A 20,380-nucleotide genomic window follows, 5' to 3' on the forward strand; every position below is an offset into this window, starting at 1 on the left:
ATTTAACTTCATAATTTAGTTTTATGTAACATTTTAAAAGTGTAATTTTAATGTGCTGACATTATGAGTGTTTGACATTTACTGGTCTGGTGCGTATTTTCACAGAGGTTCATTGTGCGTTTGGTTCTGGGTCAGTGCTCAGTTCAACGCTCTGAACCATCCCAAACTCCACTGTGACCTATCAGGCTGTGGAGATGCATAGCAACCAGCCACACAACACTGAAGGAGATGGGAGTGGAGGCTTAGAAGCACTCTCATAGTCATTTGTTTCAGGAAATTTTATTCATTTTGGGAGCTTTGGTATATGGGATTCATAGTGCCCTTCCTTTTTTTAAATACTTTTTTACTAGGCTGCCCTTTTATGTGCAATTATTTTACATTTTTTGTTGTTTTTTTCACCAAAGTGGGTAATTACTTGAACTGAAGTGCATTTACTTTGGTTACTTTAAGTTAAAGGACATTGTACTTTTTTTGAGTAATATATTTTACAGTGAAACATTAGTCTTAATTGAGTAACTTTTTAACACATTTTTTGTTAATCTGTGGCAAAAGCTTTGTATTCAATTATTTAAATGTTTTTGTTGCACTTTTCCTCAGATTTGATTATTTTGTGGTCTGTCCTGTGAAGTTACCTAACCTTGTGCATTTTTATTGTCATTAAAATTACATTTGCTTTAACTTCAACGTATAAATCTGAATTTTCAGTTATTCTTGCTACTACTTCAGTAGAAGATTTTCTGACTCAAACGTCAGGAAGCAAATCCACAAATCCAACTACATGTGCAATCCTGACAACACCGATGAGCACTCAAATATTTTTATGCTACACTCAAGTCATTTCTTGGAGTACAATTTTGGCTTCTCTACCCACCACAGCTATGTATGTGGACACTGGCATTTAAAGCTGGTGCTAGGAAATTTTTACAGTTATCACACCAGCCACCACTTTACGATCAGAAATGATTATGTGACATTACTGATGAAAGTCTAGTTGTGCAGGCGAAACAGATGGTGTTTATTGAGCTGTATTATTATCAACATACATAAACCACAACTTACTTTTCACCTAGGACATTATCTGCAAATTATAGACTTCAATACCAAAAATCAATATATTTCATCTACTACTGATTACACAAAGTTTTATTTTTTTTATTTATTAATTTTTTTTTCAGGTCAAAGGTCTTGTCCAGCCATGTTTTTAGTAATGTATGACCATGTATAATCATTACTGTTGCAAATTAACGGGGAAATCATTGAACTGTAATCAGGTCAGGGCTGTAGTCAAGTGGATCCACACACTCACTGGTCCCTTGTGGCTTTTCTGGACATTATCTGTTTTTCACACAATTTATGGAGAGTGGGTGAGGAGGGACAGGCCTGAAGATTGTGATTTGCCTCACATCAAAGTGCTGCTTTTTTACAGTGTCAGATTTACACACAGGAAATTATATTTAGAAACAGTTTATAATTAAAAAAAAAGTGTACCTTATTTTACCTTAAAGGTCCCATATTACACAAAATGGATTCTTGTGATTTTTAAGCCATGTTATAACGTTGTTACCTCATAAAAACATACCCAAAGTTGTGTTTTCTTTCATTTACACATGTTTGAGTAACTCTTTTTTATTAGTCTGTCTGCATCTCCAAAGCTCAAAATGCTCTGTTGCCGTGTTATCATGTAGTGATAGTTTTCAAGTTAACAGCTACCCTTTTTCTTTTATCTGAAATGTGGGACCTGCCTCTCAAATCTGCAAAACAAATTTACCTACAGATTTACCTATAAAGCAAACAAACCTATTAGTTCAATAGAGATTGGCAATTCCCAGGCTGAAGGTGCAACATTACAAGGTGGAACAGAGTGTTGTCTGTTTGAGAGAACTCAGCCTAAATATGCAGGGTCTGTGTGTTAAGCATGTGTGAAAGAAACAAAACACAACTCCAGGTATATTTGTGAGGAAACAGTATTATAACATAGATCAGAAAACAATGTAATATGGGCCTATTAATGTGCAATTGTATAGAAGTTTCCCTTTACTTCAGTGCATACTCCAGTCAGGCATTCCATAATGCCCAATAACAGGGAAAAAGAAATTATGCTTTGGCACATATAAAGCATAACATTCTATATTCTGTATCAAGTAAACATTCATCACCCTCAAAGTTGATGTGAACTGGAGCAGAAAATAGGCTAGAAGTCTGCAAATTTATAGAAATACACTTTTGGATCAAAACATTGCGCAAACTGTAAATTGTAGTGATGCCAATCTGCAGTGGTCAGTTATCACTTATTTAGTCAAATAACTAAAATGAGAAACACACTGCATCTCATTTTCAAACTTTCAGGCTTCATTACTCATAATTAAATCCAAGCTCCTGTATTTTTCTGTGGTAATAGATGACACATTTTTTCATACTTAAAGGTCCTATATTACACAAAATTGACTCTTGTGAGGTTCAACCCATGCTGTTGCCTCATCAGAAACATACCTGGAGTTGTATTTTGTTCAGTCACACATGTCTGAGTAATCCTCTGTTATTTGTCTGTCTACATCTCCAAAACTCAAAATGCTCAAGTTAACAGATACCTTTTACCTTTCGTTTAGGAGAGCTAGTCAATTCCAGGGCTGAAATTGTTCAAATGATTCTAGAGAAGGTCTATGGAGTTTAAAAACACAGTGGAGCACTTCCTGTATTGCACAAGGTGGAACAGTGTTTTCTGTTTGAGAGAAAAACTCCTAAATACGCAGCATTTATGTTAAACATGTGTTAATGGAACAAAACACAACTCCAGGTATGTTTGTGATGAGGAAAGAACATTATAATATAAATCAGAAAATATGGGCCCTTTAAACTCAAAATAATGTCAGCGATGATATGTGTGTGTGTATATATATATATATATATATATATATGTATATATATATATATATATATATATAGAGAGAGAGAGAGAGAGAGAGAGAGAGAGAGAGAGAGAGAGAGAGAGAGAGAGAGAGAGAGAGAGAGAGAGAGAGGAGAGAGAGAGAGAGAGAGAGAAATATATATAGAAATAAAGAAAATAGTCAACAATGTCCAATCAATATGTATAATTTTGTAGTAGCAGACAAATAGCAATTAAGTGGCAATAAAAGACAAAAGGAGAGAGCAGGTGCATGTGGGCCATTCCAATAGATAAGATTTGGTTAATCACATTTCTAAATCACAAACAGTATGTATCTCATTTGGTGTGGAAGGTCATATTTTTATGTCTAATCAGAGTGTACTGCATACTTTTACAGGTGCCTTGTGCCACCTTTCTGGTGGGCTGCCTCCTTGTCTCCATGGATACATTCCAAGCAAAGCAAGGACATTTAATTTGGCTGAAATATTCAACAGTATGGCTTTATACTTATCTATCTCCACAATGAAAGCCGTCATCAGGCCAAGTTACATGTCAGGTCTGTGACCCCAGTCACAGTACACTGAATGAATGCAACATTAATAAGTTTAATGACATACTGTGGAACCTCTCAAGCAAAAAAAAAAAAACACCTAGTACACCTTTAACACAATTGGACAAATGAACAAAATAAAACGAAAAACGAATTTACAAAAAAAGATGTCAGAATCATTTTAGAATGTTAGGATTAGTGAACATTGTTATGCCTCTACTTGCATAACAACTATAGTCAGCCTTTTGTATCAGGCCTCCCGTATTATCCGAGCTTCTGGAGGCACTGATAACATTCCTCTTCCCTCTACTGCAGACTTGTTTAGAAGTTGCAGCCACATGTTTTGGTCCAGGGAGAGCCCCATCACGTTGGTCTAAAGCTCAAATATGTACCCATCTACAATGAAGAGCTTAATCCGGACGTGACTACAGACATGTGTGCTGCGTGGGAGTATGCAGTGGCTTGGTGATACTGTGTTGCCAATGTAAGACTAAGGAGTTGAGTCTGAAGCACCCATGGGCCCTTGACAAGAGCACCCTCCTCTCTGGTCTTTTGTGTTGCACGGCACCGCTCTACATGATTCAAACAGGCTCTCTCCAGGCTCTGACATTTCTGCGGCTGCTTTTTCACACCAGGACCCCTCCTCCTTATGTTCTGTGTGGCTGTAATTACAAGTGAGTCAGCCCGGCTACCTCACTCATGCATCACATTAGAGCCTTTTTATTTTTATTTTTTCAAAGGAGGCTGTTATGAGTCTTACTGAAAAAGGCTTCTCTTAAGATTAAATGTTGAGAGCAGAATCCAAGTCTATATGAGACATCTGTTATACAAGACAAACTGTGGAGAATAACTTCCCTTTGCTTAAATACATATAATGCATTTACTTGATTTAGCGAAATGTGTAAGTTATATAAATATATTTTCTATGAAGTGTCTCAGAGTTTAAAAATATTTTTCACTTTAGTGTACAGCATACTATATGTGAAAATATTTACTGTGGAAATTTTGCTACAAGCAGTCAAGTCTACATTCTTTGCCCAAAAGATATGGGAAGCGACAGGCTTGTCAAATTCATTAGGTAAACTTAATGCTTTGAAAGCATTTACTTATGCAGTTTTTTTTTTCATCCTGATAAGGAACGTAAGGAGTCTCAAAGCATTAATCTTGTCCAAATCTTGTTCAAATAAAATGGTGAAGTTTGTCATTAAAAGCTGCTTGTGGCTTAACTTGTTTTCTCCAGGTTGGACTTCAAAGTTCCATCAAGATAAGAACACACAAGTGCTGAATGAGAAACTGCAGTTCAAATGTCCTGGCTCCATTATTCATCATTAAATCTCAGCTCCATGGAGTTCTAAGGTGGTAAATGAAGGTTTTTTCTTACTCAGGTCATGTTGCAGATCAAAATAAAGTCAGGAGGTATTCAGTTGTGATAAATTTCATATCTATAGCAAAAATAATATCTTCAATATACAATGTATATGGGTACAAGATAGAATCAAAGAAGACAAAAGTTAAAAAGAAAAATGTGCCTTCCTAATATTTTTGCAAGTGAAATCCTAGACCCTTTGGGCTCAATTAGTTTTGTGAGAAATACACAGGATTATACAGTATTATACAGTATATACAGTCTCCTCCTCTCTTGTGTCCTTCTCTTTGCGAACTATTCCACCTCTCCGCGGGCAGTGCTTTGGACGGAGCAGACATATGGATCCAGTGGTGTTCTTAATGAGACTCCCGCAGCCCTTACTATTAACACCACATACTTGTTTTAATTAATCATCCTTACAGTAATTGACTATTGATAACTGGCTCTGTGGTTTTAGGCTATTTCCACTTAATTTTCTCATTTTAGCTTTAAACCAAACATTCAGGTTTGATTGTGAAGGTAAACAATATACAATATGCAGTATGCATTATGCTTACAGCATGCTTCAGAAGTGCAGTTTTATTAAAGAGGACCTCATGCAAAATCAACTTTTCAGAGCTTTTAACCATGTTATTGTTGTTTCCCCTCACCATTTACTCACATGAAATTGTATTTTAAGTTATTTGTGCAATGTTTCAGCAATCTTTAACTGCTTAATTTCAAGATGTCATTTGGCCGATCAGCTCCTGTTTTCACCGCCGGTATACGCCCACTGCTCTGTCGCGTCTTGTAGTCATTTTGGTACAAATTTTTTAAAAATCGGTGGCTCGCTAGAGTCATTTGTAGATATCGATCAGAGGTGCCAATAACTGTGTGTCTTTTTGTTATGATGGCGTTTTTGGCGACGTCAGCTCCCATTGGACACAGTTTTCTAATGTGGAAGTCAATGGACTTCTTTCTTTCATAAAATATTTTTTTATGAATTTGCAATTTAAAATGGCCAATTTATAACACAATGACATGTTCCACTGGTATCAAAGATTATGACTATATAGAAGACACAAGCACAATAGGTCTTCTTTAAATGAGATGTAATTACTTTTTGTAGTTTTTGTTCACTGTCTTTTCCCTTTTATTAGTCCCCATATGGTCATAGCCGCTTTTATTGGTAAAAGACCTCTTTTCATCATTTTTTATTTGTCTTCCTGTGATGGCTCTCATGGCACATTATGTTTGGTGCTTTTCTCAGTAAATCTTCCTGGTTTGACGGTTGGGTAGTTTGGAGGTAATGGTGATATAAATTCTCTGTGAAGGACCAGAGTGTGCAGTTTTCTGAAGGACCAAAAGTGTAGGTGATGAAGGGTTCATAGTATGATAGCATTGGAATGCTCAGTAGAACTTGTTTTAAGCCATATACCATAAAATATAAAGTAATCTAGGCACATTATCAGGATAATATAAACCTAGACTGTGCATTGTACTCTCAGTATAAATGTAAGAAACATCTGTGAACAACTCAGTCACGATCAGCTCTTCTAAATATTTAATTTTGTAACTTGCTGGCTAAAATGAAAAAAAAAAGTGGGGGTTTTGGTATGTATTGGTGTTGCTGTTGAAAAAGATGCAGTAATCCAAGAGTTGGAAGAAGAGGCATGAAGCTGAAGTCTTAACAGAGGAGAAATGTATCTATCATCAGTACAGAACCCAGCACCCAGAGATATGAACATTTGTGATAGTGCTGTTCTTTCCAGTTCAGTGCAGTCCAATCTGGCTATGCTTCCATTGTAGGGAGTATTATACCAAGGATTCCAAGGATTGAGCTAGGAGTGAGTGTCAGCTGTACAGCAGTGTAATTTCTCTAGCAGGTCTCTGGGTTATTAATGAAAACTGTGAGTGGTTTATTTTTTTATTATATTATTTCCACGGTAACACTAGATTAAATGATTCAGGCTTCATAATTACTTAATTAATAACAGAACTCTATACTCCTAACCCCTTAAGTAAGTAATTTGTAAGTCTGAATCATTCATGCTCCATATGAATTATAATTAATCTTTCTTCATGCTTTATTAAGGCTGTGAAGAGTGCAGTTATAATAGTAACTTCTACATTACTTATTCATCTTGGTTACTAAATATTCTAAACTACATTTACTACACTGTTTCTGTTTAGTAGTTGGGACAGCTAGAGTGTCATCGTAAATGTATTATGTAATTTTCTAAATGGTTTGAGGCGTTAAGATCCCAAATCCTTAAATCAAATTCCAAACAGATTCATTCTGTTGGCGTTAATTGCAGCCGTTTGCCGCAGATGTGGATTAGCTCATTACACACAGAGCGTTATGGAGATGTGTGCCTGGCAGCTCCTCCTCCTCAGAGCCTCATGAGAGACATGATCTGAGCACAGACCAGAGTTCTGATGAAAGCTGAATGGGGAAATGGGAAAAAAATACTGCATGACTATTTAAGTGATATTTGAAAAGATTTGTCAAGAGATGCGGTGTGCGTTAACAGGTAATAAAGGGGTTAATTGTGATTAAAGCGTGCAACAGTATGAGGCTGAGTGAAGCACTTACAGTTAATGATGCAGTTAATAGAGCTGCAGTCTGGACATAATGAAAGAGGACACAAATGACTGTTAGACCTGGTGACAGAGCAGGGTGAACATGATGAGGCTTAATCCTTATACAAACCAGTCATCAAAGTGTTAACTTTATCAATGAAACTGACAGTGTAACTTAATGTGACTAAGTTAAAGCCGACTGGCTCTACTGACAATGGTTTGATTGGCAGTTTGAACAACTGAAACTTTTTTATTTTTATTTTATTTATGCATTTATTTTGGGCAAGTAAAGATTTACATTCACATACAATGGAAGATATAACATAAGTGAAATCATAATAGAAATGAAAATATCAACAAAAAAACTTTACTATTATTATTATTATTTTGCCCAAAAAGGAGTGGGAAGAAGAAAATTTATTTAATCCCACCCCTACTCTTCATAATCTAACATAATTAGCTTCTTTTGCGTTTTTCAGACATTTTGAATTAAACTATATGAACTTTTTATAAGTGCAGACAAAGTCACTGTTATAGCTTGGTAGCATAACATAAGTGTACCAACAATGGTAAAGTTAAGGATACAGACAATGGTAAGAAACAACAATACAAGTAATGTAATGGACACCACATACCAGCAAGAAAACAGTAAATATAAACCAGCGCTACAGAGGCAGTATTGTTCTAATATTATGACCAGACCATACGTTTATATAACAACTTGAATTTATGAATATTTTGGCATTGCTTGAGATGTGTATCCAGAGTGTTCCAGAGTGTTCCAGAGTTTTACACCACATACAGACACACAGAAACTTTTACGGGTAGTTCGTATATTAGGCAATTTGAAATTTCCATACCCTCTAAAATTATAAGTTCTCTCTCTCATTTTGAACAAGCTTTGAATATTACGTGGTAGTAAATTATTGCAAGCTCTGAATAAAATTACCAGTGTATAATATTGTACAAGTTCAGGAATTTTGAGGACCTTGGACTGAATAAAAAGATTATGGGTGTGTTCTAAAAAAAACAACTTTGTGGATGATTCACAAAGCTCGTTTCTGTAATATAATCAATGGATAAAGTGTACATGGGTAAGTGTTCCCCCACACTTCAACACAGTATGTGAAATAAGGGAGAACCAATGAACAGTATAATGTACAAAGGGCCTTTTGATCAAGGTAATATTTCACTTTGTTTACTATAGCAAGACTTTTGGAAATTTTAGTTTTTATATGTCTAATGTGGGCTTTAAATGATAATTTACTGTCTATTATTACTCCCAGGAATTTATTTTCATTTACATTTTCTATTTGGACACCTTCAATCAAAATTGGTAACTCTGTGTTAATCTTGTGATTGCCAAACATCATTGCCTTGGTCTTACTCAAGTTTAGTGACAATTTATTGATATCCATCCACTTTTTAATTTTGTTTAACTCCTCATTCAGAGTAATTATGAGTTCATTATAATTGTGACTACTATAAAATATGTTGGTGTCATCTGCAAAGAGTATACATTTTAGGGATTGAGATACAGTAAATATATCATTTATGTATATATTGAACAATTTTGGTCCCAGAACAGACCCCTGGGGGACACCACAAGTAATGCCAAGGTTTTTTGATGTATACTTTCCCATTTGAATATATTGCACCCTTTTCAACCAGCTCCAAGCTATCCCCCTAATACCATATCTAGTAGTATTGAGTGATTAATAGTATCAAAGGCTTTCTTAAGGTCAATAAAAATACCAGCAATGTATTTATTGTCATCTAGTGCATTTGTGATTCCCTCTATTGCATTAATTATTGCCACTGAGGTGGTTCTCTGTGTCCTAAACCCGTATTGTCCTTCGTTAATTATTTGATATTTGTCAATAAACTTTTCGAGACTTTGCAACTGAAGTCACTGATTCCCTGGGGGTGTGAGGCTAAATGAAGGCACTACTCTGTTAGAAGCTCTTTTACTCAGATTAGACGTAATCTGATCTTTATTTTGACACAATCTGACCAAAAAGAACTGATTTAGATGGAAAAACAGGAGGGGTGATTTGAGCACTTAAACAAGTCTCTCACAGAAAATTACAGTCACGAGATTGCATTAGCCAGCAGTTCTTTTACTTAGTCTTTTGCTCAGTCGCTTGTATTGACCATAGGCTTCTGACTTTTACGATGGTCTTAAACTTTTTTGGCAGTGTTTGCTAATGTGTGCATTATGTCACCATGAAAACTCTAAACATTCACATACAACTACATGTAGAGCACCCCCAGCGTGATGGCACTGCAAAGTGTCAGTAGATTATGTTTGTTCAGAATTAGTTTTAAATTGATGAAAGACGGGGCTGTGCAGACAGACTGTACAGACTCTAAACAAGATTTTTTTTTTAAATAAATCAATCATAATAATAATACCTTTTATATATTAGCCACCTTTCTGGACACTCAAGTTGTCACAACGTGCACAAAAACGCATTAACAAAGTAACAAAGTAAATCACTTAAAATGGGACAGTGCAGCTATGGCCTGAGTGAATTGTACTGAAAGCCAGTGCTAGGCTCTCAAATTTATATGACCAAATCCAAACTGTCAGAAAATGACTAATAGAAATAATACTTATAATTCTGCCCGCTGGTCAGGTCTCCAGGCTTCAGTCTTGTGCTGTACCTCCCATTTGTATGATTCACAGCAGGTGCAGAGACATTTCTCTATACTTTGTGCTAAAGGTCAGTGGCCTGAATGCAGGTCTACCCAGGGCTCCTGAGGGGAAGACATTAACAAATGCTCTTGTGTGTTAAGTATGTGTCAGTGCAGTAGGCTTATATATAAATGCTGGTTGTGCCTTCTTCTTTTTCTAACCTTAGTTCACTCTTTCTGTGTTACTTTAGTTTAATGCACACAATAGTAATAGTTATGCACAGATTCAACCCTCTATGTTTAACTCTTTCTGTTTCTTTAGTTTTGTAATAACACACAATAAATTCAAAAGTAAAGTACAAAAGTAACAGAAAGAGAGGACTGATTAATTAAAAAGTTTTTCTATTTAGTTTAATGCACAGAAATAGTAATATTATAGTAAAAGTAGTACAATTAGTGGCATTAGTTTTATATGGGTTTCAGCCTGATTTTTAATTCAGGTTTACCTCTACTACTTGAGCACAGCATAGCAATAGTAGGGATGCCCGATCACATTTTTTTTGCCTCCGAGTCCGAGTCCTTTGATTTTGAGTATCTGCCAATACCGAGTCCTGAGCCGATACTGCTATAAAACATTATGACATGAACTAAGAGCAAAGAATAAAATCCAGGATGTATGGGGGGATCAGATTGTGTTGATTTCAATGTGTAGGCCTAAGTAATAGCTATAGCAATAGCAAAAGCAATCGCAACACCATTTGCAATTCTAATAATAGTATTGTAATGGCATTGTTTTTACATAGATCCAACCCTGTACATATCCAGACTTGAAACAGGCTTGTGAATTCTTAAGTTCTTTTAGGGTGCATTCACACTTCCTGGCATGAGCCCAGTTTAGTCCATATATAGATGTGGTTCAGTCCTGTGCTAATCCTGGTTTAGTCCTGGTCTAGTCCAGAATGAGTTGCAAATTCACCACCAGTTTAGTCCCAATTTTGATGTGGCCTTTGTGCAAGTGCAAATGCACCCTTATTGATATTTGCCATCAGTTTTCATGTCCATGCACACAATTTTAATTTGTATGTTTTGTTTTTGTTCAGTCATTATTACAGCTGGTTCATAAATATGTTTCCCTTCAGATTAATGAGCTGACCAACAGTGACCCTATGACCCCGTGACCTTTCATCCGAGGCAGTAATGAGTGTGTAGTGGGCTGATTACAGCGTGGGCCGTGATTGGCTCAGAGTTCATTAGAACATTCCGAGGCGCTGCGTACATAACAAATGATACCCAGTGCCCAGTGTGATTTATGCTGGGTTCATGTCATTATGCCGCCTTCCAGCAACTTAGACTCAGACATTATCAATACTTCGAAATTGCAGAGGAGCATTTAGGTTAAGCTCCGGGCTGAAGTATTTTAGTATTATGAGATGCTCTGCAGAAAATCACACTGTAACATGCTGGTCACTGGCAGGTAAAAACAGGTGAAGTGATGTGAATCTAATGTTCAGCTTTTAATTTAAAGGTGCACTGCACAGCTTTTCTGGTGGAAATGCTTTGCCAGGAATGGTCCATGGTATGACATTAAACATATCCATCCAGCATTTATTCATTATGGGTGTTATACAATACAATAATAGGAATGGGGCAGCTCTCCACAGATCTGAACTGTAATGTAGTATAGTGCTGTAACCTGCTTGTCTCCCTAGTTGAATCTATACTGTGGAACATTCTATTTCTATTTCCATTTTTAAAGCAAAAACATTTCCATCGAGATAAGCAGGTGGTAAAACCTCCACACAAAAGAGATATTCTGCTAAATCAACTTTTATGAAGTTTTATCCATGCTGTACCTGTGTTGTACTGTTGTAATGAATTGATTTCTGCATGTTTGAGCAATCCTGTAAAATGTACTGCTCACATTTGTGAAGCACAACTGTTCAGAGACCAGAGTCCAAAAAGTCCCATGTCTTTTACAAAGCAGTTTTAGATCAGTTTTGCATTTGTCTTGACACAGAAATCAGTCTACAGAAGGAATATTATTGAATAAACTCATCTTATTAATGATTAGGAAGCTCCAGTCTAACAGGTACAAAGATTGAATGCATTGTTATTATGTGTGTAGTAGGCAGGTAGTCATTATGTTATGGCTGTAAACAGTAGGTCTGTGCAGACTGGAACCTTCTGCAGATATTTGCGGCATAATGCTTCCTGTACATTGAACAGTGAACACTAAATCACTCCTGCAGCCCATAACTCTGACGCTTTTAATTTAATCAATAGTACAACTTTATGCTGGGCTCTGATTAAAGTGAATGCATTTGGATGGAAAGACATCTGTGAAGAGGTGGTTGGATGTGAACATGCCAACTGATTTATGAAGCCGTCTTAATAATTGACAGAAACTAATTGAATTGTACTTGTATTGTGTCAGTGTTGAGCTGTAACATGCAATTAGCACAAGATGGAGTGACCTGTTTTTGTGAAGGCCTGTGTTAGACTAGAGTTGTCAAAAAAAACAATACCCAGATGATAATTGATACTAAAACTATCAAGTAGCAAAATTGGAGATTTGTTTGAAGTATTAAAACTGAAAAATATTGCATACAAAAATGTGCACCTCATTGTAGTCTTGATATATACAGTATATATAGGAATTTGTATTATTGGGGTATCAAAAACAGTATCAACTCAATTACTGAACTTTTCTTTAACATCAAAATTGAGTACATGTATGTTTTTAACCTTGATGTTGTCATTGACTTTTGTGGGTGGAAGCCAGATGCACGCCTTTCTTATAATGCACGATGTCTGACTGTTGTTCTACTAATTCTGTAATTTTTAATTTATTGGTGTCATATTTGCTCCTGATGCTGGTTTAATGTCACCAGAGAGGAGAATATAAACTCAGTTCATTTGCTCAGCTGCATTCCAGAGCATCACTAAAAGGAGATTTTTTTCAATATTGTGGTTATAATAGTTTCGTTATTCGCCTCAGGGGCAACATTTCTCTGACTGAAAAACAACAGATAAAAGGTTTAGCAAGAGCAGTTCACTCATTAGAGATTTCTGACAGATGTTTTGTAAATGATTATCTACTTCACCCACCTCTTATGCCCTGACCTGCACTTACCTTGCCCTGACCTAAATCAGTTACAGATATTATATAGGAGGGCATTCATTTTATTTTCTTAGACATTCATAGAGCTTTACATGTTTTCTGTATTTTTCCACTACTATCCCAAATGATGGTATAATCCATATAGCCCGGGATGGCTTATTGTGCCAGTGTTCTCTTTAACCTGCACAGCTAAGGTACACTGTAATGATCACTGACCAGAGCTATAGATATTTGAAGCAACTTGAAGTGTCTTGCCCAGTAACACAATGGCAGTATAAGCTGGATGGAGAACCATCAGCCTCTTTGATGGATATCCACTAATGCTGTTTGATAACCACAAAATAGTAATGAAACAACTAAAAATAATAAAAAGTGTGTATAAGAGTTGTGTTGTGTGTGTCTACAGTTCGACATGCAGCAAATCACACTGGAGGAACTCAAACACATTCTGTTCTATGCCTTCCGTGACCATCTGACCATGAAGGACATTGAGAACATCATCATCAATGAAGAAGAGTCCCTCAAGGAGAATGCCGGCAACTGTCAGACAGAGTTTGAGGGAGGTGAGTCTTCACTTCTAAACACTAATGCGTCCTGTCAGGGATGTGCTGCAGCCCGCCGGTCGCACACTGCACCTGCTGATTTATTGATTTAGTAGAGCTGCTGGGGACGCTCGTCATCTGGGCACCTGTTCACAAGTGACGCAGATCACATATGCATTGCTTCACTGCGCAAATCTGGTCATCCAACATTAACGTCAACCCACTGTGACCTGCTCCTGGGTCTGGAGTAAAAATAACCTTTTGTTTTACTCTCCTTTTAACTATTTAAAGCTGAAGTATTTTGGACTGCCAAGAGATCAGATAGTGTATTCATAATAATCTAGGTTATAACAAACCAGGATACATTTTATGGCAGTCCCAAATCTACAGAACAAGGCCTGTGTGAAGAAGGGCATCTGCAAAATCAGAAATGTAAATCACTTTGGAACATACCAGGACAACATAAGGACAAAAAAGACTTATAGGCTATAACCTTTCACTTAGCCACTTTTATGTTCATAATAGTATAATGCAATGAAATCACTACCTGCTTTGTATTCTTGTCATGGTCATATCCATGCACATACACACAGTTATGTAGCCTTATATTTTTACTCTACTCTCACATCCAAGATGCCTCTTCAGTTCTGGTCAGAATGATGGTGGACACATCCTTATATCTGCCTGCGAAAAGGTAGCCAGGCTGGTGCCACCTAGTGCCTCTGCTCACTTTCATTTTTCTCCAGCAACTAGGTCAGGAATAAAAATACAATAGATGGTTCACAAAAACCCTGGAAGCGCAGGTTCGGGCACCAGTCAATCAGCGAAGAGCCGTATTCCATATTCAGTGTTGTCAACGATTCCTGAGATCAAGGATTTAAAGCCAAAACAAAGAGAATGTTTGGCAAATTTCATGAAGGGGAAAGAAGTTATAGCCCTTCTTCCTACGGGATTTGGGAAAAGCTTAATATACTAGTTAGCCCAGTTAGCGGTGCATTACATACGTCACGACCAAATAGCAGCGATTGATTAAATGATAAAAAGTACCCGCCTACTGTCGAGTGAACAAATTCTAACACTGCGAGGTCAGACGGTTTCTGCGAAGTGAAATGAAGTGAAACCGGCTGATGCATCAGACTAGCAGGATGGAGCTAACTACACTGAAACTACTCTGAAACTAACACCCCACTTGTTTACAGTTTCTGTTTGTTAGCTAGGTGTATTTATCTGTATCTGAGTGAGGGGGCATATTAGTATAATCATTTGGGCCCAAAATTTGTGTTTTCACACCTACAGCCCTGACTTGGCAACTCCTATTGTTCTCTTTGGCTTTAGGATGGAGTTGTAGATGGGAGATAGATGGTTTCTGAGGCCTCCATTTTTGTTCAAGGAAGAGTTGTCTTTCCTAACAAAAATAGGTAACAAAAATAATTCATGGGACATTGATTGTGATACATTTTCCATGAGATGTGGTACATCCTTGGCAATAGCAGGAATTCACAAAACTACAGACTGTGACATACTGTGGATAATCCTCAGTAACAGCCTGTGGGATATCGAATCTATTATTGCTGTGAGGCAGGTGCAGTCACCTGTCAGGACTGCCACTGTGCATTTCCTCTGGATATGTCTCGCCAAATCAGCACTTTTTACCATATTTTATATACAGTACAGTTCAACGCATAATTAGATCTAACAGCCCTCGGCAAAGATATATTAAAACTAAAATGTGTGATTGTAGACCACTTTTTTCTCCATATGAGCAAGAATTATCAGATTTGGGTTATAATAAAACTACTCTGCATTATAAGATTTTTAATTCTGGCTAAAATTGACAGCTCATTTTTATCATTCAAATGCTTATTATTTTGTATGATTTAACAAAACAAAAATAGAATAATACAAAACAATGAGGACAAAAACAAAAGGCAGTATGTAAATACAGAGTACTCAACAGGGTCTTTTTGAAATGTTTACGACCAGCTGTTGTACTTTGCTTCACATAGTTCAGTACAGGGACCATGCAGTTTGATGGATACTGACACAGCTGTCTGGTCAGGGGCAGATGCTGCTGCAGTGCTCTACCAGAGGAACATGTGACAAATCTTTACTACCCCATTCTTCACCCACTTACTGGACCTCAGTTTTTCTGCAGGACTCCATAAACCATGAGGACAAAACAACACCGACAGTCTGGCAACAGTTTATTGAATGTATAAAAAGTAACTACGCAGTAAATGGAGAGATTTTAAAATTACTTTTTTTTTTTGTCTTTTTTGCCGTAGTATGCTTTATTGTACAGATGTATGAGAATGAAATGAGAGAAAGAGTTGGGAGAGATATTCAGAGTCATGCAGCACATAATTAGACTTAGCCAAACTTTATTGATCCACAATTATTTGGACACAGTAGCTCACACATCACAATATAATATAATAACAAAGAGCAAAAATATAAATGGTAATAATAAATTCAAAATAAGTACAAGAAGCAAAGATCAAGAGACCGGTGTCAAATATGATATAATTATATAAATGTACAAGTAAAAATAAAAAGTATAGAAATAGTAATACAAATATCTTTCAGTTATATGCAAGAGGTTGTAAGGAGAAAACAATGCAAAGATGAAATAGTAATCCAGGAGCTACTGTGACCTGCCACTCTCTCAGGCAATCAAGTCAGAATACCTGCACTTGTTTGGTTTCTATCAGAGGACTGAATGAGTAATCTACACCTCTAGACTCTTTTGATGGCCATGCAGCACAGTAAAATCTAATTAAAACAAAACAAACAAACAAAACAAAAAAAACATTATTGCCAATCATTTTTTAGCTACACTGGACCATAGCTGTCTGTGTGCCTGGTGCGTGAACACAGAATACATGAGTGGCCTATCCTAATATTAACTGCAGTGTGATAAAATGTGCAGACTTTACGACCAGGGCACAAAAGGCCAAACCTCAGCAGTGCTCAGTCAGCCTAATCAATGTTACTGTCACCGTGCCATTCATACCTCACCATCCATCCTCCTGCTACAGCCCACTGATGTACAAGCCCCAATATAGGCACCTGTATCCCCCTGGCTCCACCCTCCTCCTCCCAGATCAATGCAGATCACAATAAAAAATAAAACTACAATGTCTAAGGAGTACTCTCATCTACAATCATAATGTATGAACATGACAGCTGCCAGAGAAACAGGATTAAAGTATTTAATTTTCACGCATACAGTACTCCACAGTTGTGTTCCTCAAATTATTCCATTATATAAAAGGGTATAGAATAGAGATGAGGAGAAATATTCAGTTTGTCGACTGGACAAAAGTTAGTTTGGTTGAAGACGTTTCGCAGCTCATCCAAGCTGCTTCTTCAGTTCTGAACTGGGGTTGCAACCATCATTCAGCAGCAGAATTGCTTTGTATTATTGTACAGCCATTTGACATCACATTGATTTTTTTTATCTGTATGGTTTGGGCAGTTCAGAACTGAAGAAGCAGCTTGGATGAGCTGCGAAACGTCTTCAACCAAACTAACTTCTGTCCAGTCAACAAACTGAATTTTTCTCCTCATGGATTCTACCTGGACGACTGAGGGATTCTTCACGCGGTATAGAATAGCGTTAATAGGTTTCCAAACTTTCAAATTGGTCTGTGAATGGTTAATAAAGTAGCCTAATGTCTTGGGCAAAGATAGAATGGTCTGTTCGGATTTTGTGTTATCTCAGAGAGGCAAAAGGAGGGAAGTTGAAGGGAGAATATGTTAAATAGTCAATCAGCTTTTGTTACTGTTCTGATGGTTCTAAACCATAAGCTCCAATTAATTCATGCCTGAGTAATGCTGCATTTTCCTGCATTTAAGGCTTGAGTGCTTAGAAAGGTCCAGTTTTCACCCACCCCCTATCTTCACCCACTGCCCTGTTCTTACTTGTAACTACTGAAAAAATCAGACTACAGGTCATACATGTAGGGTTAAAAATGTCAGCAAGATTCAACAATAAAACATGAATGCAAACTTGCTTTTTGATACAGTGAATTGCATTGTATGTCAGGACCTCTCACCTCTGCAGTCAGTGGTTTCCATAATTAAGACATTTTTGTTTTACAATTAATATAATGTTAAATAACGATCTATGTATGTTACAGTTAACCACAAAGAAAAAAAAACTTGTTTTAAGTGACTATGAGAGGTGTTACCTTTTAACCTTTGATTATTTACGGTTAACACCTTCATTTTGTCTGAAAAACAAGTGGGGCCCCAGACAGCAGATGGTCAGATCAGGGCACACAGGGCCCTTGAGCAGGACTGGAGTATTATCAACAGATTGAAACTGAGACATTAGTAGTGACTGGAGCCACTGAACCTTGTATAACCTCATAAAGTGCCCCCTCCAAAGAGATCAGCTCCTCAGGGAAAGACCACTGCAGACATTAAGCAGGTAATGAGGTGTGGCCCACTTTCTAGACTACTGACCTAACACTGGACAAATGAGAACTTTGACTTTTGTAATAAAGCGCCATGGTATTTTTTGTTATCAGTTTAGCGTGTTCATCTAATACTTTTGTTTTCTTGCCAGTAGTCTTCTGTCTTTCTTCTATCTAATTCCTAGTTGTAAATAATATAGTTTAGTTTTTCTCACAACCTGGAAGAGTGGCTACAACAGATACCGGGAAAAACAACGGACATCTCAGTCCAGAAAAGTGCAGTACTGGGAACAGCAAAGATACTGGGCAGAACTCTCAAGCTCCCAGGCCTCTGGTAGAGGACCCGAGCTGAATGAGGGTGAGAGAGACCTACCACCGTGTATATATATATATATATATATATATATATATATATATATATATATATATATATATATATATATATATATATATATATATATATATATATATATACACACACACACACACACACACACACACACACATACATATATATATATATATATATATATACACACACACACACACACACACACACACATATATATATATATATATATATATATATATATATATATATATATATATATATATATATATATGTGTGTGTGTGTGTGTGTGTGTGTGTGTGTGTGTGTGTGTGTGTGTATATATATATATATATATATAATATATATATATATATATATACATTTATTATGTTTCTGTTCTCCTTGGATTAATCACTATTTCAAACTACCTTATCCATGATCAACCCTCATTGTATTTATTTATTTCAGGGACAGTGCATATTAATGAACATTACTGTAAATATCAGAATTAGCCTGGAGAACATTTTTTTCATCTGTAGTCCCATGACAGATGTTAATGTTGGGCTAAAAAACTTTTGGAACTAGTTTAGACCTGCTAAGTCCAGGTTTAGCCATTTATAATCTTAGGTGGTGTTTTGTGTAAAAAGTTTGAGATAGCTCCTAGACTACATAAATTCACATACAGTATTGATTTGCTACAGTTCATTTACTTAAGACTTGAACACTTTTGTAAATAACATTGGAAATATTTTTGCATTATTCAACTCTAAGAAGCCTACAAAACTGGCATTTCTATCCTACTTTTTATAAAGCTTTTTCCTCACAGGAGCAGTCAGGAGGAGTTCTGATGACTCCAGTGTTTTTCGACTTGAGAATAGATTTGGTGCCAGGTAACACTTTGCAATGGGTCACCGAGCAAGTAATTACTTCCAACTAGTCACAACCACTGAGCTGTCCCACTTGTATTTGACTAAAAGTTCTCCCCAGATTTAAATAAACACAATATTTTCAATTTGTTGCACTTGTTTAGGATAGATATACATTTTGTTGTGTTGAGATGATATGTTGAAAGCTAAAAAAAAAAAGGGGTATAAAATCACAGTTCTTGTATTACCACATGACATCACAAGGTGGAACAGAGTATTTTCTGTTTGAGAGAAGAAAGCGGCCTAAATACTGTACGCAGAATTTGTGTGTTAAACATTTATGAATGAAACATAACACAACTGTTTTTGCAGAGGAAACAAAATTATAACAGATCAGAAAATAGCGTAATATGGACCTTTTGATGAAACATATTTGTCAGTTGTGTTTTTTTTTGTATTTGTTTTAATTTATTTTAAGTTGTTTATAGATGAAGGGGACAAAAATTTCACTATAAGGGAGCTCTGTGTGCCTGATAAGCCAACAGAATTTAGAATCACATGTTGACAGTCAGCTGTTTAGGCCAGGCCAGCATCTTCTTAATGGGAATATTGATGGAATTTCACATTGGATACATGCATGTAATGATTGGACTACAGTGCAGTCTTCTAATATTGCTGATTCTTGTTTTGTTCCAGTGCACCCATCTAAAAAGAATCGTCAGACCTGTGTGAGGAAGAGTCTGATATGCGCCTTCGCCATGGCCTTCATCATTAGCGTCATGCTCATCGCGGCCAATCAGATGCTGAGGAACGGCATGGAGTAACGCAGCAGTGACCACGCTCACTGCTTCACTTTCCCATAACAACTCCAGACAATTCCAGTGTCCACCCAGTCTCCAATTAAAACTGTGACGCCAGCACGAGGAGTGGAAGTAAAGCTCCTCCCCCTTTCCTTTTGACAGGGAACCTCAAGGGCTGACACTCACATCACTGTCACTGTTGATGCAATAATTAGACTGACCTGTTCTCAGTGCAGGGGCTTCCAGCAGGGGTCGCCATCACCACACTGCAACATGGAGGGACATAGGTGGACCTCTCA

General features: G+C 36.8%; 1 protein-coding gene across 1 annotated transcript in view; it reads left to right on the forward strand.

Annotated features, from left to right (window-relative positions):
• The window catches only part of caln1 (calneuron 1), a 51,286-nt gene extending 31,181 nt beyond the window's left edge, over window positions 1–20,105 (forward strand). Inside the window, exons 5-6 of the mRNA XM_020928779.2 lie at window positions 13,527–13,683; window positions 19,978–20,105. Of these exons, the coding sequence (XP_020784438.1) occupies window positions 13,527–13,683; window positions 19,978–20,105 (285 nt within the window). The remainder of the gene's footprint in view (window positions 1–13,526; window positions 13,684–19,977) is intronic.
• Window positions 20,106–20,380: the final 275 nt, after the last annotated feature.

Source organism: Boleophthalmus pectinirostris, unplaced genomic scaffold, assembly GCF_026225935.1.
Source record: "Boleophthalmus pectinirostris isolate CB_2022bp ecotype Guang Dong unplaced genomic scaffold, ASM2622593v1 HiC_scaffold_9, whole genome shotgun sequence".
Lineage (NCBI taxonomy): Eukaryota > Metazoa > Chordata > Actinopteri > Gobiiformes > Gobiidae > Boleophthalmus > Boleophthalmus pectinirostris.